The following is a 25,891-nucleotide window of genomic DNA, read 5'->3' as shown; positions in this document are numbered from 1 at the left end:
CAGAGACTTCTAGTTTGTTTGTTCTCTTTTCTGGTTCCAAGAAAGGTCAGAAAGCTTCTGCTATTTCTTTAGCCTCTTGGTTTAAACTTTTGATTCACAAAGCTTATTTGGAGGTGAGTCAGTTCCGCCTCAAAGAATTACAGCTCATTCTACAAGATCAGTTGCCACATCTTGGGCTTTCAAGAACGAGGCTTCAGTGGATAAAATTTGTAAGGCAGACAAATTTTACAATTTTTATGTTTTTGCCTCTTCAGAAGCAGCTTTTGGTTAAAAGGTTCTTCAGGCAGTTGTCACAATTTGATACTGTGTCAAGGGGCGAGACTACATATATGATGTAGGTTTCAGTGTGACTGCTGAAACCCATGTCGCCCGTAAATTCACCTTGCACATCGGGTGAATCATATATACGGTGCCGGCAGATCAGATACTGACGTAAGTCGGATAAACCAGCGACGTTCAGAAATGTGCAGAAAATAGACATTTCTGAATTTGCCAGTGACTTCTGGTCGTTTATGAACTGCCAGCGCCTAAGTAAAAAACAAAAAAAAGTTTAAATACCCATAAAAGTCTAACCCGCCTCCCAAAAACAAACCTCTAAACCGCCAACCCCCCACAATGCAAACTACCTATTTAAACTATTTACTCCTAATCCGCCAACCCCCACATCGCAAACAAGCTAATAAATGTATTAACCCCTAAACCGCCATCCCCCACAACGCAAAATACCTATTTAAACTATTAATCCCTAATCCGCCAACCCCCTACATCGCAAACTACCTATTTAAACTATTAACCCCTAATCCGCCAACCCCCCACATTGCAAACTATCTATTAACATTATTAATCCCTAATTCCCCACCCCAACACAATCTACTTGTTAACACTATTAACCCCTAAACCGCCAACCCCCCACAATGCAATCTACCTAATTAACCAATTAACCCCTAAACCTGCACCCCCCCACAAAGCAAAGTATTAATCTAATCACTAATTCCCCTAACCTAACACCCCCTAAATTAACCCCATTTACATAAAATAAAGACTATCTCCCTAAAAAATAAATACAAATTTACCAAAATAAAAAATCCTAACATTACATAAAACAACCCCTAAGATTAAATGAAAATATAAAATCTAATATTACAAAAATAAAAAAACAAAAATTACAGACAAAAATAAACAAAATTATCCCCCCCAAAAAATTAAACCTAATCTAATACACCTATAGAAACAAAAAAGCCACCCCAAAATACCCCCCCATCTAACACTAAACTACCAATAGTAGTTCGTAAATAGTAGTCTTTAAGAAAAATAACATATTTCTTTAGAGCAATGCCCTACAAAAGGCCCTTTTAAGGATTATTGATAGTTTAGTGTTTGATTAGGGGGTGTTTTTATTTTGGGGTGGCTTTTTTGTTTTTATAAAGGTATTGGATAATTTCATTTTTTTTTGTAATTTTAGATTTTTTTATTTTTAGTAATATTAGATTTTTTATTTTAATTTAATCTTAGTTTTTTTATGTAATGTTAGGATTTTTTTATTTTAATGTTGTTAGGATTTTTTTTTATTTTGGTAAATTTTAATACATTTTTTAGGGAGATAGTCTTTTTTATTTTATGTTATTGGGGTTAATTTAGGGGGTGTTAGGTTAGGGGGCTTAATGAATAGAATAATACTTTGCGTTGTGGGGAGGATGGCTGTTTAGGTGTTAATAGGTTAATTAGGTATTTTGCGTTGTGGGGGGTTGGCAGTTTATGGGTTAATAGATTAGTTAGGTAGTTTGGGTTGCTGGGGGTCGATAGAATAGGGGTTAATAGGTTAATTAGGTAGTTTGCGTTGTGGGGGATTAGCAGATTAGGGGTTAATAGTGTAATTACATACTTTGCGTTTCGGGTGGGTGACAGTTTAAGGGTTAATCATTTTTTGAGATACTTTGCGATGTGGGGGTTGGCGAATTAGGGGTTAATCATTTTATTAGTTATTGCGGTGGGGGATGGCGGTTGAGAGGTACATATTGCGCATGTGTTAGGTGTTTGTCAGGGCCTCTAGGGAGTTACGGTACTTAGATATTCAACCCAAGGCTTGCTGCGCTTGCCTATGCGTGACCAGGTGAAAAATGGAGTAAAATTTCTCCATTTTCGCTGCATAAGTCCTTGCGATGAATATGTGATACCGACTTGTGACGGCGGTTTTATGTTCGTTTATGGAAGTAAAAACAGCGGCCGACGTGTGAAATATACGCCGTATATTTGATTGCTAAATCCGTCTACAAATAGCCAATACCACTTTTGCTGGTGACACCACATATGTTATCGAGCCCTATATTTTTGAGGTTTTTTTTTATTTTAAAATACTTTATTTTTGGATTTAATTTCTCAGCAAAAAAAGCTGTTTTTATTTTATCCCCCCTTTTCTTGTTACTCGTGGACTTCCACATCTTGGGTATTATATCCCATATGTTACAGCACCTTTATGAAACAAAACCTAATTTGTGTGAGAACTTACCTTGTAAATAAATTTATTTCATGGTGGCGAGAGTCTATGAGGCCCACCCATATGTGGGTTATATTTTTGTTTATCAGCTCATGGACTCTCGCCACCATGAAAGAAATTAATTTATTAGGTAAGTTCTTACATAAATTATGTTTTATGTTTATTTTTGTATATGAAATAACTGTTTTTGCTAGTTGAAGCCACCAACCATATAAACGGGCTGAGCTTGCACTCTCTCTTTATCTCTCTATATACTCTTGCCTCCCAATTGGAGCATAAATTCTTCTGTATATTCTTGTTCACATAGCCTTTATGTAGTCAATACATAAGTATTGAAATATTCAGGTGGGGAGTCTGGGCACAACAGGCAAAAATGTCATTTCAGATGACAAAATTAAGATAAATGTTATGTTTGTAAACAATTTAATACACTCCAGCAGGTAAAATGTATCATCAGAAACATATTAAATGGTAGAAAATTGTACAGTACATTGTTCCTTTAATTGCTGGTGTATATATAGTGCATATATAAAACATTTAGGGCTAGATTACAAGTGGAGTGCTAATTTTTTACAAGCCCCATAAATGGGAAAATTACAGTCGTGCAATAACAAGTGGCAAGCTTGTGGTAGCAATTACCGCTCAAAAAATTAACCAGAGGTCAGACCTCTGGTTAATTTTTAAAGTATCCTCCAATTGCCTCCATAATACAGTGTTAGGTTCCTTTTGTAAATAAAAATATGAGCACAAAGCAGTTTTAGGGGTTAAAGTTGGGGGGTGTGGAGTGTTAGAAAAAAAAACGCACTGAAAAGTGCCTTTACACTGTGGTCTATGGGGACTGTTTGTTCTCTTTAAATATATACTAGGTTATAAGCCTGCCGAGAGGGCAGTCTATGTTTAAAAAGATAAACCCCCAAGCTAAATTTACAAAAAATAAAAAAAGTAAAATTACAGAAAAAAATAAACAAAGCTATCCAAAATAAAAAATGTAAACCTAAACTAATACCCCTATAAAAATAAAAAATCCCCCCCAAATAAAAACACCCCCTAATCTAATACTAAACTACCAATAGCCCTTAAAATTAATTAAGGGGTTAATTTAGGGGGTGTTAGGTTAGGGGGCTTAGTCATTAAATTAGTTATTTGCATTGTGGGGGTTGGCGGTTTAGGAGTTAATAGGTTAATTAAGTTTATTGCGTTGGTGGTGGATGGCGGTTTAGGGGTTAATAAATTAATTCTTTAATTTGCAATGTGGTGGGATGGTGGATTAGGGGTTAATAAATGTATTAGGTAGTTTGTGTTGTTAGGGTTGGCAAATTTAGGGGTTAATACTTGTATTAGGTAGTTGGTTGTTGTTTTTTTCTTAATACTTCATGCGGGCGGTTATTTATTTATTTTTTCTTAGTACTTCGTACGGGCGGTTAGTTTTTATTTTTTTAATTCTTATTGCGGGTGGTTATTATTTTTTTTAAATACTTATTGCGGGTGGTTATTTATTTATTTTTATACTTATTGCGGGCGGTTATTTTTTTTTAATACTTATTGCTGGCGGTTAGTTGTTTTTTTAGTTGTTTTTTTTTAATACTTATTGCGGGTGGTTAGTTTTTTTTTGTAATGCTCCGTTTGCCTTCACTGCTTCCCGATGGATTCTTTCACCACCCTACCATTTTCAGAATCCACAGGTATTTAGCTTTGCTGCATCCAGGTGAATTCTTTTGGCTGCATGCGCAGCCAACATTCTTTTGGCTACCTCGTGCAGCCAACATTCCTTTTGAGAATGCGTGCGCAACTGCCGACGGCGATTATAAACGCGATTATAGTATAGATTATAGTATAGATGTTTATGCTTATATGCCTATATATTTATGTATTAATATGTGTATACAGGGAGTGCAGAATTATTAGGCAAGTTGTATTTTTGAGGATTAATTTTATTATTGAACAACAACCATGTTCTCAATGAACCCAAATAACTCATTAATATCAAAGCTGAATAGTTTTGGAAGTAGTTTTTAGTTTGTTTTTAGTTATAGCTATTTTAGGGGGATATCTGTGTGTGCAGGTGACTATTACTGTGCATAATTATTAGGCAACTTAACAAAAAACAAATATATACCCATTTCAATTATTTATTTTTACCAGTGAAACCAATATAACATCTCAACATTCACAAATATACATTTCTGACATTCAAAAACAAAACAAAAACAAATCAGTGACCAATATAGCCACCTTTCTTTGCAAGGACACTCAAAAGCCTGCCATCCATGGATTCTGTCAGTGTTTTGATCTGTTCACCATCAACATTGCGTGCAGCAGCAACCACAGCCTCCCAGACACTGTTCAGAGAGGTGTACTGTTTTCCCTCCTTGTAAATCTCACATTTGATGATGGACCACAGGTTCTCAATGGGGTTCAGATCAGGTGAACAAGGAGGCCATGTCATTAGATTTTCTTCTTTTATACCCATTCTTGCCAGCCACGCTGTGGAGTACTTGGACGCGTGTGATGGAGCATTGTCCTGCATGAAAATCATGTTTTTCTTGAAGGATGCAGACTTCTTCCTGTACCACTGCTTGAAGAAGGTGTCTTCCAGAAACTGGTAGTAGGACTGGGAGTTGAGCTTGACTCCATCCTCAACCCGAAAAGGCCCCACAAGCTCATCTTTGATGATACCAGCCCAAACCAGTACTCCACCTCCACCTTGCTGGCCTCTGAGTTGGACTGGAGCTCTCTGCCCTTTACCAATCCAGCCACGGGCCCATCCATCTGGCCCATCAAGACTCACTCTCATTTCATCAGTCCATAAAACCTTAGAAAAATCAGTCTTGAGATATTTCTTGGCCCAGTCTTGACGTTTCAGCTTGTGTGTTTTGTTCAGTAGTGGTCGTTTTCAGCCTTTCTTACCTTGGCCATGTCTCTGAGTATTGCACACCTTGTGCTTTTGGGCACTCCAGTGATGTTGCAGCTCTGAAATATGGCCAAACTGGTGGCAAGTGGCATCTTGGCAGCTGCACGCTTGACTTTTCTCAGTTCATGGGCAGTTATTTTGCGCCTTGGTTTTTCCACACGCTTCTTGCGACCCTGTTGACTATTTTGAATGAAACGCTTGATTGTTTGATGATCACGCTTCAGAAGCTTTGCAATTTTAAGAGTGCTGCATCCCTCTGCAAGATATCTCACTATTTTTGACTTTTCTGAGCCTGTCAAGTCCTTCTTTTGACCCATTTTGCCAAAGGAAAGGAAGTTGCCTAATAATTATGCACACCTGATATAGGGTGTTGATGTCATTAGACCACACCCCTTCTCATTACAGAGATGCACATCACCTAATATGCTTAATTGGTAGTAGGCTTTCGAGCCTATACAGCTTGGAGTAAGACAGCATGCATAAAGAGGATGATGTGGTCAAAATACTCATTTGCCTAATAATTCTGCACACAGTGTATACACATAAATATATATGTATTTATATATACTGTATGTATACACATAAATATATATTAAATTTGCTGCCCATCGCTGCACGACTTAACTCTTTGCTGAGCTAGGTTCTCATGCCGTGTCTCAAGGCATGAGAATGAGGTTCCCATTGGAGTGCAAAGCTTCTGTGCAATGTGAACGTGAGGTCACGTTCGCATTGTACCTAACTTGTAATAACAGTGCACAATTACGTGTGCTGGTATTACTAAGTGGAGTGCAGATATCGCCCACAGGAAAGTGATATTTTGCCCTCCACTTGTAATCTAGCCCTTATATTATTTACAGATATTTTGCAATTGCTGATATATACTGTATAAGTATGCATAAAAATGTCAATGTCCCTTTAACTAGGGTGCTGCTTTAGCACTGGGTTGTTTATGCTCATGCCATACTCACTATTTGCTCAGATTAGCTACACAAAGGGATTGTCTTGTCATGTGACCATAATGAGATGGAGAATATGATAACAGGATACACACACGTGATGTGAGAGGGGCCAGTGAGTCTGATGTTTTATTTTCACTCTTACAGCGTGTGGCAAACTCACTGACAGCATGTGATATGAATGGGGACAAGGTGATGGCAGAGAAGATGCTGACCCACACCCTGCAGATCGTGTACCTGCTGACAGGGGAGGTGAGAGCTGATGGAATATATCATAATAACAGCTGCATGTCCCTGCGACCGGCTACATTTGCTTATTTACATGTGTTTCATTTACATGCATTAACCCTTTGAGTGCTAATGACGGCTATGAGCCGTCACAGAGTTTCCCACTCTGGTGCTAATGACGGCTCAGAGCCGTCACTAGCATTCTCCCACCTTGAGGGAGATCTGGGGGCTCCCACCCACTCCTACCCCGGCGATCGTGCCTGTAGATTGACAGGCATCGCCGGGGCTTCCCGTTTTGTGTGGTGACGTCACGCACAATAACGTGATGACATCACCATGCAACTTTATTTATACTTAACAATGTTAAGTATAGGAGCAGGGGGCATCCTGCTTAGAAGTCTGTATCTCAGGCATCTAAGCAGCTACAGACCCCCAAGACCCACCATTGGAAAGGTAATCGTCTAACCTTTCCAACAGTCTAAGTCTTGGGGGTCTGAAAAAAATAAATAAAAAGTTAAAAAAAAATTGTTCAAAAAATAAAAAAATAAAAAAAACATTAAAAAATCTTAGCACCCAGGTGGGAAAGTGCTTAGCACTCAAAGGGTTAAAATGGTCTGAAAAGATTAGAATGAGCTGATGGAAGCTTGACATGTCCTCGCTCATTCTGTACATGGTGTAAACTATCTTCCACATTAATGGTCACTTAATATTTCACTTTTTCTTGTTGGGAAGCCAAAAATATCTATATTTTATGCATTAAAAAGCCTGACCAAAAATATACTTCCATATTAAACAATATATTATGATATTATTTAACTCAAAAACTATTTCACCATTTTCAGTCACATGAGGATACCCACTAAACTGCGAGCTCTCATAGAAATGTGTTTATTGAAATAAAAGCTAAGCATCTGGAAAGCAAATTTCAATTTTATAGGGGTTAATGGTGGTTAAAGGGTTTTAGTGCTTGGGGCATTTATTGTAGTGGGGGTTTGGCAGTTTAAAGTTTAAATGTGATGGGTTTGGGTAATGGTAACAGTTTACACCAGCATATAAAAAAACTATTAAAATGTGTTAATGTTCATGTGATAATCAGCTGGTAATATCATGTCAAATTTGGCTAGCATGCTATATTGCGGTACCATTATTATACGTATAGGATTGCATGCCCTATCTGAATCATGAAAGTTTTATTTTGAATAGACTGTCCCTTTAATTTAGCTACACACAAATGTCTTATTCCAAATCAAGTAGTACTGATGATATGAGGCAGAGAACAAAGTAGCAATCAACATACAATTAGTATCACAAGAGTTGTAATCTAGAACAGTGATGGACAAATTCCTAACAGATGGGGCCACAGATCAATATTTTATAATTCTTAAAGGGACATGAAACCCACAAATGTTCGTTCATGATTCAGATAGAACATATAATTTTAAACATCTTTTTAATTTACTTCTATTAGGGATGTGCATTTGGATCTTTCATTAGGATCCAAATATGGAAGTAGGAGGCGGTTTGTAGGATTTATCTCTTTCCAGTGCCAGATTTAATCTTGTGAAAGGTCACCACCATAAGAACTGTGCAAATCCAGATCTTAGTGTTGTGATCTTTCACAAGATTAAAGGGACAGTCTACTCAAAATTAAACGTTCATTATTCAGATAGGGCATGACATTTTAAACAACTTTCCAATTGACTTTTATCATTAAATTTGCTATGTTCCCTTGGTGGTATTTTTCAAAAACTTAACCTTGGAAGGCTCAAACTGATTTCTAAATTGTTGAAAACCGCCTCTTAGCTCAGAACATTTTGAAAGTTTTTCACAGTTAGACAGTACTAGTTCATGTGTTTCATATAGATAGCATGCGCACTCCCGAGGAGTTATTTAGGAGTCTGCACTGATTGGCTAAACTGCATGTCTGTCAAAAGCACTGAGATAAGGGGGCAGTCTGCAGAGGCTTAGATACAAGGTAATCACAGAGGTAAAAAGTATATCAATGTAAATGTGTTGGTTATGCAAAACTGGGGAATGGGTAATAAAGGGATTATCTATCTTTTTAAACAATAAAGATTCTGGTGTTGGCTGTCCCTTTAAATCCAACTCTGAAAAGAGCCAAATCCTACAAACTGCCTCCTACGTCCGTATTCGGATCCGATTCCTAACAAAGGATAAAAATTACTTGCACAAGAGTGTGCATCTGGCTTGTGCAGTACAGTCATGTTATTTCCATATTTAAGGACGTTTATTATGAAATATCATGAGATTTCACAGTAAAGCAGTGCATAACCTCAGCACTGCTGGTGCTAATTGGTTATTTTTTATTTTATTCTTTGCTGAAGGACAACAGTTCACAGAACAATTACTCTACAACAAGTGCTGTGGGTCACATGTGGCCCATGGGCCTCTAGTTGACCATCCCTAGAACATAGTATTTAGCTTGGGTAAGTTGAGTCCTATATTTTGATATTCTAGCCCTTAGTACTACGGTTGGAAAATTTGATGTATAGAAATTTATTACAGAACAAAATATCCCCCACAGCAGCATGCACTTGCTGACCAGAGAGGTGAGCAGTGCTGGGGAATGTGACATTATACCAGCGTCAGGGCACCGTGCTGGCATTTACTGATCCATCTGGCAATGTCTTTATTTACTACCTTCTGTATGTGTCATTTCATGTTTTCAGTAACATTATCCTGGCTCTGCCAGTAAAAGTGTGTGACAGAACCAGTTCCTATGCCATTGCTAATTGAGTTGTGTGTTTCAGGTGCCTATAAAGTGTGAAGATGTTGCTGTGTATTTCTCTATGGAGGAGTGGGAGTATATAGAGGGACACAAGGAGATTTACAAGGACATCATGATGGAGACTCACCAAGCACTAAGGACTATGGAGATCCCAGGAGATGAGAGCTCAGGTAACGCTGTGCAGTAATAAATATCTCACACAGGAAGTGCACATACAGTACTGACGTGACTGACAGAGAGTAAATCTACAGTGAAACCATCATGTGTGATCTAATGAGCTGTCTCATCATAAACTTGTTAAGAAAAGGTTTATCCAGCAAAAAAACATCTTTTTAAAAAGTATCTAAAAGACATTATAAGATACTACAACAAAAATTGTTTATTTATAGTAAAATGAACTAATTGTATTCTCTTTTAGAACAGGTAACAGAGATAACAATCTAGACACAGGAGCTCATGCAGACCTTGTACTGAAATTTTATCTCAAACCAATTGTCTGTCTGTTACACTATAAAATATGGATACAGTATTATATTCTAAATAACCAAAACTACAACCCCAATTCCAAAAAAGGTGGGACAGTATGGAAAATGCAAAAAAACAAACAAAAAGAGTCATTTAAAAATGCAATTCACCCTGTACTATATTGAAAACACATTCGCCTAGATTACGAGTTTGGCGTTAGCCTTAAAAAGCAGCGTTGAGAGGTCCCAACGCTGCTTTTTAACGCCCGCTGGTATTACGAGTCTGACAGGTACAGGTGTACCGCTCACTTTTCTTCTGCGACTCGAGGCTACCGCAAATCCCCTTACGTCAATTGCGTATCCTATCTTTTTAATGGCATTTGCCTAACGCTGGTATTACGAGTCTTGGAAGAAGTGAGAGGTAGACCCTCTCCTGGCAAGACTTCTACCGCATTTAAAAGTCAGTAGTTAAGAGTTTTATGGGCTAACGCCAGAACATAAAACTCTTAACTAAAGTGCTAAAAAGTACACTAACACCCATAAACTACCTATTAACCCTTAAACCGAGCCCCCCCCCACATCGCAAACACTATAATAAAAATATTTAACCCCTAATCTGCCGACCGGATATCGCCGCCACTTTAATAAATGTATTAACCCCTAAACCGCCGCACCCCCACCTCGCAAACACTAGTTAAATTTGATTAACCCCTAATCTGCCGTCCCTAACATCGACGACACCTACTTACATTTATTAACCCCTAATCTGCCACCCCCAACGTCGCCGCTACTATATTAAAGGTATTAACCCCTAAACCTAAGTCTAAACCTAACCCCCCTAACTTAAATATAATTTAAATGAAACAAAATAAATTTAACATAATTAAATAAATTAATCCTATTTAAAACTAAATACTTACCGATAAAATAAACCCTAAGCTAGCTACAATATAACTAATAGTTACATTGTAGCTAGCTTAGGATTTATATTTATTTCACAGGCAACTTTGTATTTATTTTAACTAGGTACAATAGTTATTAAATAGTTATTAACTATTTAATAACTACCTAGCTAAAATAAGTACAAAATCTGCCACCCCCAACGTCGCCGCTACTATATCAAAGGTATTAACCCCTAAACCTAAGTCTAAACCTAACCCCCCTAACTTAAATATAATTTAAATGAAACAAAATAAATTTAACATAATTAAATAAATTAATCCTATTTAAAACTAAATACTTACCGATAAAATAAACCCTAAGCTAGCTACAATATAACTAATAGTTACATTGTAGCTAGCTTAGGATTTATATTTATTTCACAGGCAACTTTGTATTTATTTTAACTAGGTACAATAGTTATTAAATAGTTATTAACTATTTAATAACTACCTAGCTAAAATAAGTACAAAATTACCTGTAAAATAAATCCTAACCTAAGTTACAATTACACCTAACACTACACTATCATTAAACTAATTACCTAAACTACCTACAATTAATTACAATTAAATTCAATAAACTAAATTACGAAAAAAAACCCACTAAATTACAGAAAATAAAAAAAGAATTTCAAGAATTTTAAACTAATTACACCTAATCTAATCCCCCTAATAAAATAAAAAAGCCGCCCAAAATAATAAAATTTCCCTACCCTATACTAAATTACAAATAGCCCTTAAAAGGGCCTTTTGCGGGGCATTGCCCCAAAGTAATCAGCTCTTTTACCTGTAAAAGAAAAATACAATACCCCCTCAACATTAAAACCCACGACCCACACACCTCTACTCTAAAACCCACCCAATTCCCCCTTAAAAAAAAACCTAACACTAACCCCCTGAAGATCTCCCTACCTTGAGCCGTCTTCACCCAGCCGGGCACAAGTGGACCTCCAGAGGGGCAGAAGTCTTCATCCGATCCGGGCAGAAGAGGTCCTCCAAGCGGCAGAAATCTTCATCCAAGCGGCATCTTCTATCTTCATCCATACGGAGCGGAGCGGGTCCATCTTCAATCCAGCCGACGCGGAGCCATCCTCTTCAAACAACGTCCTAACGAAGAATGAAGGTTCCTTTAAATGACGTCATCCAAGATGGCGTCCCTTGAATTCCGATTGGCTGATAGGATTCTATCAGCCAATCGGAATTAAGGTATGAAAAATCCTATTGGCTGATTGGATCAGCCAATAGGATTGAGCTTACATTCTATTGGCTGATTGGATCAAATCTGATGACTGCAACACGTTCCCAAAAAGTCGGGACAGGGTCAATTTAGGACTAATAGCAATGTGACAAGTTGAACTAAGAAGGTGATGTGATACAGGTGAGGCAATCGTGTAATCATAGTATATAAAGAGCCTCCAAAAAATGCCTAGTGCTTCAAGAGCAAGTATGGGTCAAGGCTCGCCAATCTGCCAACAGATGCATCAGCGAATAATCCAACACTTTGAGAAATACATTCCCCAAAGACAAATCGGTTGGATTCTGGGCATTTAACCTTCTGCAGTGCACAATATAATTAAAAGATTCAAGGAATCCTGTTAAATCTCGGTGTGTAAAGGGCAAGGCCGAAAACCACTTCCGACTTCATGTAATCTCCGATCCCTCAGACGTCACTGACTCAAAAACCGTCATGAGTCTGTAATGAATATACTGACATGGGCTTGAGAATACTTTGGTAAACCTTTGTCAGTCAACACCATCTGCCGCTGCATCCACAGATGCAAGTTATGGATTTATTATGTAAAGCAGAAGCCATACACAGACACTGTCCAGAAGCGCCGCCAATTTCTCTGGACTTTGTGGTCCGACAAGTCAAAATTTCAAATAGTTTTTGGAAAAAACAGCCATCGTGTTCTCCGGACCAAAGAGGAAAAGGACCATCCGAGCTGTTATCAGCATCAGGCCCAAAAGCCAGCATCTGTCTTGATATTGGGGTGTGTCAGTGCCAATGGCATGGGTAGTTTGCTCATCTGTGAGGGCACCATTAATGCAGAAAGACATGTATACATTTTGGAGCAACATATGCTGCCAGACGTCATCTTTTCCAGGGATGTCCCTGCATTTTCCAACAGGACAACGCCAAACCACATTCTGCCCGGATTACAAGCGCATGGCTGTGTAAGCAGATAGTGCGGGTGCTAGCATGGCCTGCTTGCAGTCCTGACCTGTTTCCAATTGAGAATGTGTGGTGCATTATGAAGTGGAAAATAAGGCAATGAAGGCTCTGTACAGTTGCACAGCTGCAGACATGCATAATTGATGAATGGGGAAAAATTCCGCTTGCTAAACGTAACTAACTGGTGTCTTCAGTGCCCAAACGCATGAAAAGGGTTATTAAAAGAAAAGGTGATGTTACACAGTGGTAAACAGTTGACTGTCCCAAATTTTTTGGAGTGTGTTGCAGTCATCAGATTTGAAATGAGTGTATATTTTCAAAATTGAATACAATTCACAAAGTAAAACATCAAATGATGTGTTAATAATGTGTTTTCAATAAAGTACATGGTGAATTGAATTTTCAAATTACTTTTTTTTTTTTGCATTTTCTATACTGTCCCAACTTTTTTAAAATTGGTCTTGTAATTGAATAACTATATACCAGAAGCCACAATTTAAACAATCCTAGGATACTTCTGCATAAATCAGTAGCAATAACCTATTAACACAATATGGCTATTTAACAAATTCCAATTTGTAATTATGAGCCAAATATTATAATTAAAAACTTCACTATAATTTAGCAGACTGTGGACATTTTCCAATGAATCCAATATGACTATAAATCAAATTCCCTTGAAACGTTTTATAATAATTCAGAACCAATTCAGCAACATTTGCAAAAATACCTTTTCTTTCACTAGATAAACACCTTACTTTATTATATTATATTGATTCAATACACAGGTAGTTATACTGCCCTCAATTAGCCACATGTACACTATTAAATAGAAATTAAAACACACTTTCTTTCTAATGACACGATGAGTCATCATTAATTACTGTTGGGAATATCACTCCTGCCCAGCAGGAGGCAGCAAAGAGCCCCACAGCAAAGCTGTTAAATATCACTTCCCTTCTATCCCACCCCAGTCATTCTCTTTGCCTACGTTAGAGCAAGGAAGTGGTAAAGTTAGGTGTTAGTAAAAGATTCTTCAATCAAGAGTTTATTATTTTTAAGTAGTGCAAGATTGTGCTGCTTTGTTCTGGGGTGTAGCCGTAGTCCATATCAGTCTCTTCAGTAGAGCAGTGGTGGCTTTAGAGCAATGGGAACTTGTGGGACATAATTCTCACTGCGCCTCCCATATATTTATGCTGCCCTAATCCTGAAAGCCTGAGTAAGATTACTCGGATTTTATCTCTTTTTCCACAGGTCCATGTGAGGGAGAGGACCTCTCAAACCTAGTGAGATGCCTTGCTGCCTGGCAGATTTATGAGGTAAGTGCTGACTTTATTTTTTCTGGGACTAGTAAAGAAAAGGACTCAGAAAAAGTTTGGATACTTTATTCATTAGGGACAAAATATGACATTTTATTATTTTCCTGGAATGATACAGTAATCCCAATGTATTTAAGGGGATTATATACGGCAGCATTTGCAGGCACTGGGGACTTGAGGAGATAGGCTCAATGTTGGTGATACTCTGTTAGTTATTTATTACAGAGCTTTACATAAAATGTCGACACGTTAATTTTGAAACGCCCACGATGGGCGGGGCTTGTGTGGTGGTAGAATTATCTGTTGCGCACATATTTTCTCTCAATTACGGTATATGAATGAGAGAAATCTGGCTACTTGCCTTTTTTTAGTTAAAATGGATTAAAGATAGTTTAACATTATTTACAACAGCTCTGTTTTGGTTCCGGTTTTCATATACATTATCTCCGTTAATCCAACAAGGTTGACAACTCAGCAGAGCTAAACTGAGGTGTAGAAGATGTTTGAAGTGTGTTGAATCTTTATTTTGCAGTAAAAAATAAAGCAATTACGTTTTGTCAGTTCAAAAATAAAACAGTTATGTTTTTTTGCAGTTCATCAAAAATAAAGCAGTTACTGTTTAAAATTTAAAGAGACATTAACGTTTTTCTCTGTATAAAATTTTAGTAAAATTTTATAGGTTTTTATTTTATTTCTGTTAAGAGGGATCAAGACCCTGTTATAGATTACATATCCTTTTTGTTTAAATGATTATATAGTCCACCAGTCCTTTTTCTGTTCCTCGTGTGTTGAGTGAACACAAAATTTTAGCTTTTTGAGCCAATATTGTTTAGGAGTTTTTTGACAAGGTCCAAAATATGCTGCAGTTTTTCTTCTCAGGTGTCCCAATTTTTTTTTAATAATAATACAGTGCCATGCTTTTCCTCCCAATTCCCTTGCTACAGGGAAAGCGCAAGAGGAAATGTAAAAAATCAGTGTGTATGGTTTCTGTCACGACTGTATCTATTCCGAACTTTCCCTCTCATAAGTTTGAAGAAGAGGATATTTCGGTATCGCCTCAGGGTAAGATCTCAGATTCATACAGTGTAATACCTTCCTCTGATGCTGAAGATGTATCCTTCAGATTTAAGCTAGAGCACCTCCGTTTACTACTTAAGGAGGTTTTAGCTACCCTGGATGACTCCGATACTACTGTCGTAGTCAATCCTAAACAAGTATTTTGACGTGCCCTCCATGGTGGAAGTATTTCCTGTACCAGATAGGGCTACAGAGATTATTGCTAAGGAATGGGAAGATACTTTTTTTCGCCATCCTCTATATTTAAAAGATGTTTTCTATAGCAGACTCTATCAAGGAGTCTTGGCAGACGGTACCCAAGGTGGAAGGGGCAATTTCCACGCTAGCCAAGAAAGCTACTATTCCCATAGAGGATAGTTGTTCCTTTAAGGATCCTATGGATTTACAATGGCTTCCTGCGATTTGTATTGCTACTGTCACTAGTGCGACAGCATACTGGTTTGATGCGTTGTCTGATTCTATTAGGACAGACACTCCCCTTGAAAAATCCAGGATAGGATAAAGGCCTTTAAGTTGGCCAACTCCTTTATTACAGATGATTCCCTTCAGGTTATTAAGCTGGGAGCTAAGATTTCAGGCTTTGCCATATTGGCTTGTGGAGCTTTATGGTTAAATTCTTGGTCTGCGGATGTGTCAACTAAGTCTAAACTTGTGGCGTTTCCTTACAAGGGAAGGACCTTGTTTGGGCCTGGTTTGATGGAGATAATTTCTGATATTACGGGAGATAAGGGACATTTCCTCCCTCAGGATAAGAGAAATAAACAAAAGGACGTCAGAGTAATTTTCGTTCCTTTCGGAATTTCAAGGGAAATCCTTCCACTCCCTCCTCCAAGCAGGAGCAGTCCAAGTCTTCCTGGAGACCTAATCAGTCTAGGAACTAGGGAAAGCAATCCAAGAAGCTGGCTGTTGGGCCAAAGACATCATGAAGGGCCTGTCCCTGATCCGGGACCGGATCTTGTAGGGGGCAGGTTTTCCTTCTTCACTCAGTCTTGGGTTCGAGATGTTCTTAGGCGGTGGACATTGTGTCCCAGGGATACAAACTATAGTTCAAGACCTTTCCTCCCAGGGGCAGATTTCTGCTTTCAAGATTATCTGTAGACCAGACAAAAAGAGAGGCGTTCTTACACTGTGTACGGGACCTTTCTGGGAGTGATTGTTCCTGTTCCAATGCAGGAACGAGGTCTGGGATTCTATTCCAATCTGTTCGTGGGTCCCAAGAAGTAGGGAACCTTCAGACCAATTTTAGATCTCAAAAATCTAAACAAGTTTCTCAGAGTGCCGTACTTCAAGATGGAAACTATTCGTTCCATTCTTCCTCTGGTCCAAGAGGGTCAATTTATGACCACGGTGGATTTAAAGGACGCATACCTGCATGTTCCCATCCACAGGGACCTTCACAAGTTTCTAAGGTTTGCATTTCTAGACAAACACTTTCAGTTTGTGGCTCTTCCATTCGGCCTTGCCACAACTCCCAGAATTTTCTCAAAAGTTCTGGGATCCCTGCTGGTGGTGCTCCGATTGCAGGGCTTTGCAGTGGCACCTTATCTGGACGATATTCTAGTTCAGACACCTTGTTTCAACAAGCAAGATCACACGCGGAAATGTTATCTTTCCTGCGATGGATTCCAACTACAAGGGTAGTTTTCTTGAGAACCCTGATAGACTCCTCATCAATGAAAAAATTTTCTGACAGAAGTCAGGAAATGAAAGATTTTTCGATTCTTGCCTAGCACTTCAGTCCTCTCCTCAGCCATCAGTGGCTCAGTGGATGGAGGTAATTGGGATGATGGTAGCGGCAATGGACATCATCCTGTTCACCCGTTTCCACCTTAGACTTCTGCAGTTAATCATGCTCAGGCAGTGGAACAGAGATTATGTGGATCTGTCTCCGTGATTACAACTGGAGCAGGAGACAAGGGATCTCTACTTTGGTGGTAGTCTCAGGATCATCCCTCCCAGGGAACCTGCTTTTGCAGATCTTCCTGGGTGATTGTGACAACAGATGCCAAGCTTCTGGGATGGGGAGCAGTTTTGGGCTCTCTAAAGGCTCAGGGAACATGTACTCAGTCGGAGTTTGTTATACCCATAAACATTCTGCAATTGAGAGCAATCTTCAATGCTCTCCTGGCCTGGCCTCAGTTAGCTTTGGCCCAGTTCATCAGGTTCCAGTTGGATAATATAATCTCAGTGGCTTACATCACCCGTCAGGGAGGAACTCAGAGTTCCTTGGCCATGACAAAGGTAGCCAAGATCATTCAGTGGGCGGAGACCCACAATTGCTGTCTGTTGGTGATCCACATTCCAGGAGTGGACATCTGGGAGGCGGACTTCCTAGGAAGGCAGACCTTACACCCTGGGGAGTGGGAACTCCATCCGGAAGTGTTTTCCAGCCTGATTCTCAAATGGGGTCTGTTGGAATTGGATTTCATGGCTTCTTGGCAGAATGACAAGCTTCTGTGGTACGGGTCGAGGTCAAGGAACCCTCAGGCTGTACTGGTAGACGCTCTGACAGTACCTTGGAATTTCAGTCTCGCATACCTATTTCCTCCGTTTGCTCTTCTACCTCGAGTCATTGCTCAAATCAAGCAGGAGAGGGCATCAGTGATCCTCCTTACACCAGCGTGGCCTCGCAGGATTTGGTATGCAGACCTGGTGAACATGTCATCTCTTCCACATTGGAGACTTCCTTTGAGGAAGGACCTTCTTCTTCAAGGACCCTTCTTTCATCCAAATCTAGTTCCTCTGAAGCTGACTGCTTCAAGATTGAACACTTAATTTTATCCAAGCGTGGATTCTCGGAATCGGTCATTGAGACCATGATTCAGGCTCGTAAACCTGTGACTAGGAAGATTTACCATATGATATGGCATAAATATCTATACTGGTGTGAATCCAAGGGCTACTCTTTGAGTAGAGTTCAGATTCCTAGAATTCTGTCCTTTCTCCAAGAAGGTTTGGAGAAGGGATTATCGGCAAGTTCCCTAAAGGGTCAAATATCTGCCTTGTCTATTTTGTTACGTAAACGCCTGGCAGACTTCCCAGATGTACAATCATTTTGTCAGGCCCTAGTAAGGCTAAGGCCTGTATTCAAACCAGTTACTCCTTCTTGGAGTCTTAATTTAGTTCTTAAAGTTCTTCAAGGGGCTCTGTTTGAGCCGATGCATTCCTTAGATATTAAGTCGTTATCATGGAAAGTTTTGTTTCTTGTCGCTATTTCATCTGCTTGTAGAGTTTCAGAGCTCTCGGTATTACAGTATGAGTCTCCCTACCTCATTTTTTAATCGGATAGGGTGGTTTTATGTACTAAATTAGGGTTTTTCCCTAAAGTAGTTTCAGACCGGAACATTAATCAGGAGATTGTTGTTCCTTCCATGTGTCCTAATCTTTCTTCTCAGGAGGAACGGCTTCTACACAATCTAGACGTGGTACGTGCACTAAAATTCTATTTACAGGCGACTAAGGATTTTCTTCAGTCTTCTGTTTAACATAAGGGACAGAAGGCTACGGCTACTTCTCTTTCTTTGTGGCTGAAGAGTATCATTTGCTTTGCCTATGAAACTGCTGGACAGCAGCCTCCCGAGGGAGTAATGGCTCTTTCAACGAGGGTTGTTTCCTCTTCCTGGGCATTCAAAATGAAGCCTTTATGGAACAGTTTTGCAAGGCTGCAACTTGGTCCTCTCTTCACTCTTTTTCAAACTTCTATAAATTTGACTTTTTAGCCTCGACTGAGGTCGCTTTTGGGAGAAAGGTTCTTCAAGCAGTGGTGCCTTCCGTTCTTGTCCCTCCCTTATCATCTGTGTACTCTAGCTTGGGTATTAATTCCCAACAGTAATTAATGATGATCCGTGGACTCATCGTGTCATTAGAAAGAAAACAAAATTTATGCTTACCTGATAAATTTAATTATTTCTTGTCACAATGAGTCCACGGCCCGCCCTGTTATTTAGACAGGTTGTTAGTATTTTATAAACTTCAGACACCTCTGCACCTTGTTGCTTCCTTTCTCTCTTTTACTTCGGTCGAATGACTGGGGTGGGATAGAAGGGATTTGATATTTAACAGCTTTGCTGTGGTGCTCTTTGCCGCCTCCTGCTGGGCAGGAGTGATATTCCCAACAGTAATTAATGATGATCCATGGACTCATCATGTCAAGAAAGAAAGAAATTTATCAGGTAAGCATAAATTTTGTTTTTATTCACTACTATGATGACTTAATAACCTATTCAATGTGCACATAATTATATTCCAGACAATATATCAGTATCACACCTGAATAAATACTTAAAGTGATAGTAAACTCTCCCCTTTGGATAAACAGGTTTGTAATGTTAGTGATACTTTAGATGGAGTTTAATTCATCAGTTGTAATGAAGATGTGCTATAACTTTCTAAAAAGTGTGGATTGGAGAGAAGCACAAAAGAGAAGGATTCAAGTGTAGATTTCAAAGTTTATTATAGCCTCACTCGCTATATTATACTCACAAGATAAATAAAATCACAGGCACATCAAAAAACAGATATGGAAGTCTGTAGCTTGCAGTCCACAGTGTGTTGATATACGCCCAGGTCCCAGTGCAGACCAAATACAACAATGAAATAAGTTTGTATCACAACATTAGTTAGTACCTTGATTGGTAAATCACTGCTATGAAGCTTATACCGCACCAAGTTATCGTTACTATGCTCAGACTTTGATCACAAACACACCCTCGGCTCTAGCCTATAGAAACCTCCATGCACATGATCTATGGAAGCCTCTTAAGGTCAGATAATTTCCTAAGAGCTGTGCACTGAGGTTTCTATAGGCTAGAGCTGAGGGTGTGTTCGTGATCAAAGTCTGAGCATAGTAGGGGTAAGCTTCATAGCAGTGATTTACCAATCAACGTACTAACTAATGTTGTGATACAAACTTATGTCATCGTTGTATTTGGTCTGCACCAGGACCTGGGCGTATATCAACACACTGTGGACTGCATGCTTCAGACTTCCATATCTGTTTTTTGATGTGCCTGTGATTTTATTTATTTTCTGAGTATAATATAGTGAGTGAGGCTATAATAAACTTTGAAATCTACACTTGAATTCTTCTCTTTTGCGCTTCTCTCCAGTCCACACTTTCTAGAAATCTGTCTGTTTGGGGATACCAGAATCGCCCGTATAAGAGGAGCAGCAAAATGGATTATTTAAAGGAGCAACACTGTTTTATCACTAAAGAAAACCAAAATACTAATGGCACTGCACAAATTTACAAAATAGGGTAGCCTATTATTCTCTGGACTGGTAACTGTACTTTGTTTGTATAAGTCTATCTATGATCCAGATTTTTTATCTGTAGAGTGGCTGAGGTGCTGTGTACTGGTTATTTGAGACAAGGAGTATCAATCCTAGGATTGATGGAATGTACACCTGTGTAGCACTCTTTCCCTATTTAACAATGGCAAGAGTTGGACAAGGTATAGTAGTCTAGAATAGGAGGAGTAAGTGTGGATGAATTAAAATATAACCTTTATTGGTAAATTTAAAAAAAAGCAACAACAAAAACAATCTACATACATACTAAGTTAAAAATTGCAGGATTGGGTCTGATTAAATTATATTAGTTTTCACAGAAAATTTGGGTGGTTGTGATGTGTATATAGAGAAAAACTTGGATCAATAGTCCAATTTCACATTGTGGTATTCTTAGTACTTATATGTTGTTAGATATTGGTAACACTGGAGTGGTATCGGTAAAGCTATTATGCTTTGATATTTACTCTGTTTTGAGTCTGGTATTGATACTCGGCTATAAAAGAATAGCCTTTAGTTAACTTGATTTTGTTATTGCACTTATTTTAATAAGTGTAATATTATTTCTAACACGTAATTCGTGTAATTGATGTTATAACAAAGTGCTTGTAAAACGTTTCAATTGTACCCCATTGTTTGGAAGTTTATTTGTATATTAAATGTGTACAATATCTGATTGATAGTTAACTGTATAGAATAGTTATTTGTTACACTTTTTGTCTAGTTTCTGCTATAGTTAGCACAGTATTTGTGTTGGCTGCATGAGCACGAGTTTCTATCAATTGTGCACTTGTTTTGCTAACCTTTGATGTTAGATGTAATAACTTTCTTGAATGACTTTATTATTTTTGGTTTTTATTGTAATATTTCACCTTAGTGACTTGTAATTCTGTTAACATCTTTATTCACCTCAATATTTTTATTGAGATTGTATTTTGTTTATTTCATTTTCAAAGTCATTACAATTATATGAATTAGATACAGAGCTGCTGCAGAGTAGCTGCTATTCGTTAATTTAGCTTGGCTTAGCTTATATTAAAGATAGGCTAGTTGGTATATGTTGCCGGGCTGAAAGTTAGATATTTAAAAGTCTGAGTGCTGATCTCAAACTCACAATTTGCAGTATTATATATATATTTTGATACTTCAAATTTCTTAACCGTACGTTTGGATCAACACTGGGCTTCCAATATATATGCCGGTTCTATTTTCTAAAGTTATAATAGCTCAGCTTATGCTAAAAAATAGGATGCGTAATATTTATTGTGGAATTGTACAGCAAATATTATGCAATAAATACTGGGCTCTTGCTGTAACTGTCAGTTCAGTTCCACTTATCAAGTTAGCTTGGCTTAGCTTGTACCGAAAAATAACAAGTTGATAGGTGTTACCACTCTAGTTTTTAAGCGTTTTTGGCAAGCTGAGTGCTGATCTAAAGCTGACAGTTTGCGGTATTGGGTCTGCCTTCGAGTTCCGTATATTTTAACCGCTTGTCTGCAGTCAACACTGAGTACTCGCTCTAAATGCCGGTTCTATGTCAAATACAGTTACTGGGTTAATCTCTATATAAATTAATTTAAGTCAATATTGTGCACAACCACAATTTTTATGCTATAAAGACCACCATTCCTGCTAAATAAAAAATGCTACACGGCATTCAACAAACATTCCCTAAGGGTTATTTTTCGGTACAAGCTAAGCCAAGCTAACTTGATAAGTGGAACTGAACTGACAGTTACAGCAAGAGCCCAGTATTTATTGCATAATATTTGCTGTACAATTCCACAATAAATATTACGCATCCTATTTTTTAGCATAAGCTGAGCTATTATAACTTTAGAAAATAGAACCGGCATATATATTGGAAGCCCAGTGTTGATCCAAACGTACGGTTAAGAAATTTGAAGTATCAAAATATATATATAATACTGCAAATTGTGAGTTTGAGATCAGCACTCAGACTTTTAAATATCTAACTTTCAGCCCGGCAACATATACCAACTAGCCTATCTTTAATATAAGCTAAGCCAAGCTAAATTAACGAATAGCAGCTACTCTGCAGCAGCTCTGTATCAAATTCATATAATTGTAATGACTTTGAAAATGAAATAAACAAAATACAATCTCAATAAAAATATTGAGGTGAATAAAGATGTTAACAGAATTACAAGTCACTAAGGTGAAATATTACAATAAAAACCAAAAATAATAAAGTCATTCAAGAAAGTTATTACATCTAACATCAAAGGTTAGCAAAACAAGTGCACAATTGATAGAAACTCGTGCTCATGCAGCCAACACAAATACTGTGCTAACTATAGCAGAAACTAGACAAAAAGTGTAACAAATAACTATTCTATACAGTTAACTATCAATCAGATATTGTACACATTTAATATACAAATAAACTTCCAAACAATGGGGTACAATTGAAACGTTTTACAAGCACTTTGTTATAACATCAATTACACGAATTACGTGTTAGAAATAATATTACACTTATTAAAATAAGTGCAATAACAAAATCAAGTTAACTAAAGGCTATTCTTTTATAGCCGAGTATCAATACCAGACTCAAAACAGAGTAAATATCAAAGCATAATAGCTTTACCGATACCACTCCAGTGTTACCAATATCTAACAACATATAAGTACTAAGAATACCACAACGTGAAATTGGACTATTGATCCAAGTTTTTCTCTATATACACATCACAACCACCCAAATTTTCTGTGAAAACTAATATAATTTAATCAGACCCAATCCTGCAATTTTTAACTTAGTATGTATGTAGATTGTTTTTGTTGTTGCTTTTTTTAAATTTACCAATAAAGGTTATATTTTAATTCATCCACACTTACTCCTCCTATTCTAGACTACTATACCTTGTCCAACTCTTGCCATTGTTAAATAGGGAAAGAGTGCTACACAGGTGTACATTCCATCAATCCTAGGATTGATACTCCTTGTCACTGTTTTATCACTACCTACTGCAGCAGGATCCTACATATTTATAAACTTATAATATTCATACTTTGTCTCAATATATTTTTCTATATATATTTTATCTATATTCAATATCATTACTAGGAACTTTATCAATTGGATGACTCTTTATTGGGACTTTTTTTGATCTGTTCATTATACAACTTCTTTATCCATTGAATGTGATTGTTAGTTATTCTCAACTACTTAGATTGGATCAAACTATAGAATTTTTTACATCCGTTCATTTTAATTATTGTGGGTAAGCATCTGTTATTCAAGCGCTACTTGGTGTATTCATACACTGTTTTCTTCTATGTGCTATAACTTACTTTTAAATGTAGCACTGAATTTCAAATACCCTGCACTCCGGCCACCCACTTCAAAAGTAATATTTTTGTTGAGCTAACAGTTTGAACTGTTCCCCAATCAACGCTCTAGCCATATGGCATTTTTGTTGCAGCTACAGCATTGATTGAAGAACAGTTCAAACCATTAGCTCACAAAAAATGTTTTTGACGTGGGCTGCTGAAGCACAGGGTATTTGAATTTCAGGGCTACATTAAAAGTAAGTTGTAGCACATCTTCATTAAAACTGATTAATTAAACTCCATCTAAAATATTGCTAATATTCCGAATTTGTTTACCTCAAGGAGAGAGTTTACCATCATTTTAATTTCTTATAAAACAGGAATTAGACATTAAACATGCTGTTAAATCTTAAAATACATAGAGGGAATTTCTAAGAACAAACTAGTTTATGTTTTAGAAGAGATTTTGAAATAAAACAATTACAGAAATAATTTTAGCCTGTGTGTTTTCTGGGCCAGGGCAGGTCAGTCAGCTTTTCCTTCCTGTGTAAGTTTAGGCCTGTCTGGGTCTGTGTGAGATATGTGTAAGGAGCTTTCTCTGTGAGATGTACCTACCCTCTGAATCATGTGAGTGAGCTTCTTTGTGAGTGTGAGTGAAGTCAAAGAAAAATAGATTTCTCAATAAGTGTCATTTGTGTCAGAAAAAATATTAAAGTCAAGCTCTGTAAAGTGTGCAAAAATATCCTCTTGTTTCTGTAAGGAATCTCTTCTATAGTGAGGGCCAAGGATAGAGAGTATCAGAGCTTCTCTGTAAGCTATGAGAGTGATTTCTGTGTGAATAAGAGTGGAGTTCTGTCCAATGTGTAATCACAGCAAAAATTCCTCCATTGTGGGGTCAGAGCAAGAGCCCAAAAGATAATGAGTCTGTCAACGAGTCTTCTCTATGGTGTGTGTGCGTGTTCTTTTGTTTATTTTTCTCTCCCTACTCTCTATGTTCACTGGTCATTCAAAGTATTGCTTGTATTTCACAAAGATATATAATTTAACATTATACAGGTAGCCCTCAGTTTACGCCGGGGTTAGGTTCCAGAAGGAATGGTTGTAAATCGAAACCGTTGTAAATTGAAACCCAGTTAATAATGTAAGTCAATGGAAAGTGAGGGTGTTAGGTTCCAGGCCCTCTCAAAATTGTCATAAGTAACACCTAATACATTATTTTTAAAGCTTTGAAATGAAGACTTTAAATGCTAAACAGCATTATAAACCTAATAAAATAATCACACAACACAGAATATAATTAAACTAAGTTAAATGAACAAAAACATTTGCTAAACAACATTATAAAACAAATAAAATAATCACACAACACAGACTTTACTTGCACAGTTCTTTCTATGCATTCCAATCTGGACTGATTTATAGACAGGAAGATCTTGTTCCTTTGAAAGCTGCTCGATAGCTCAGGTCTGGTTAAACTGATTAATCAGCCAATAGGATTGAAGTTCAATCCTATTGGCTGATCCAATCAGCCAATAGGATTGAGCTGGCATTCTATTGGCTGTTCCAATCAGCCAATAGAATGCCAGTTCAATCCTATTGGCTGATTGCATCAGCCAATAGGATTTTTTCTGCCTTAATTCCGATTGGCTGATAGAATTCTATCAGCCAATCAGAATTGAAGGGACGCCATCTTGAATGACGTAATTTAAAGGAACCTTCATTCAGTCGTTGGACGAAGAAAGAAGAGGATGCTCCGCATCGGATGTCTTGAAGATGGACGCGCTCCGCGCCGGATGGATGAAGATAGAAGATGCCGTCTGGATGAAGACTTCTGCCCGTATGGAGGACCACTTCTGCCCGGTTGGATGAAGACTTCTGCCCGTCTGGAGGACCACTTCTGCCCGGTTGGGTGAAGACATCTTCCGGTAAGGTGATCTTCAAGGGGTTAGTGTTATTTTTTTTTAAAGCGGGGATTGGGTGGGTTTTATAGTAG

The 25,891-nt window shown here is 37.9% G+C and overlaps 1 protein-coding gene across 1 annotated transcript in view; it reads left to right on the top strand.

The window, feature by feature from the left end:
* The window catches only part of LOC128657976 (zinc finger protein 605-like), a 173,615-nt gene that overhangs the window by 72,651 nt on the left and 75,073 nt on the right, over positions 1-25,891 (top strand). The window contains exons 5-6 of the mRNA XM_053712416.1: positions 6,509-6,613; positions 9,361-9,508. Of these exons, the coding sequence (XP_053568391.1) occupies positions 6,509-6,613; positions 9,361-9,508 (253 nt within the window). The remainder of the gene's footprint in view (positions 1-6,508; positions 6,614-9,360; positions 9,509-25,891) is intronic.

Source organism: Bombina bombina, chromosome 4 (assembly GCF_027579735.1).
Source record: "Bombina bombina isolate aBomBom1 chromosome 4, aBomBom1.pri, whole genome shotgun sequence".
NCBI lineage: Eukaryota > Metazoa > Chordata > Amphibia > Anura > Bombinatoridae > Bombina > Bombina bombina.
The sequence above is the reverse complement of the archived record's forward strand: the minus strand, read 5'-3'. Positions and strand labels throughout refer to the sequence as shown.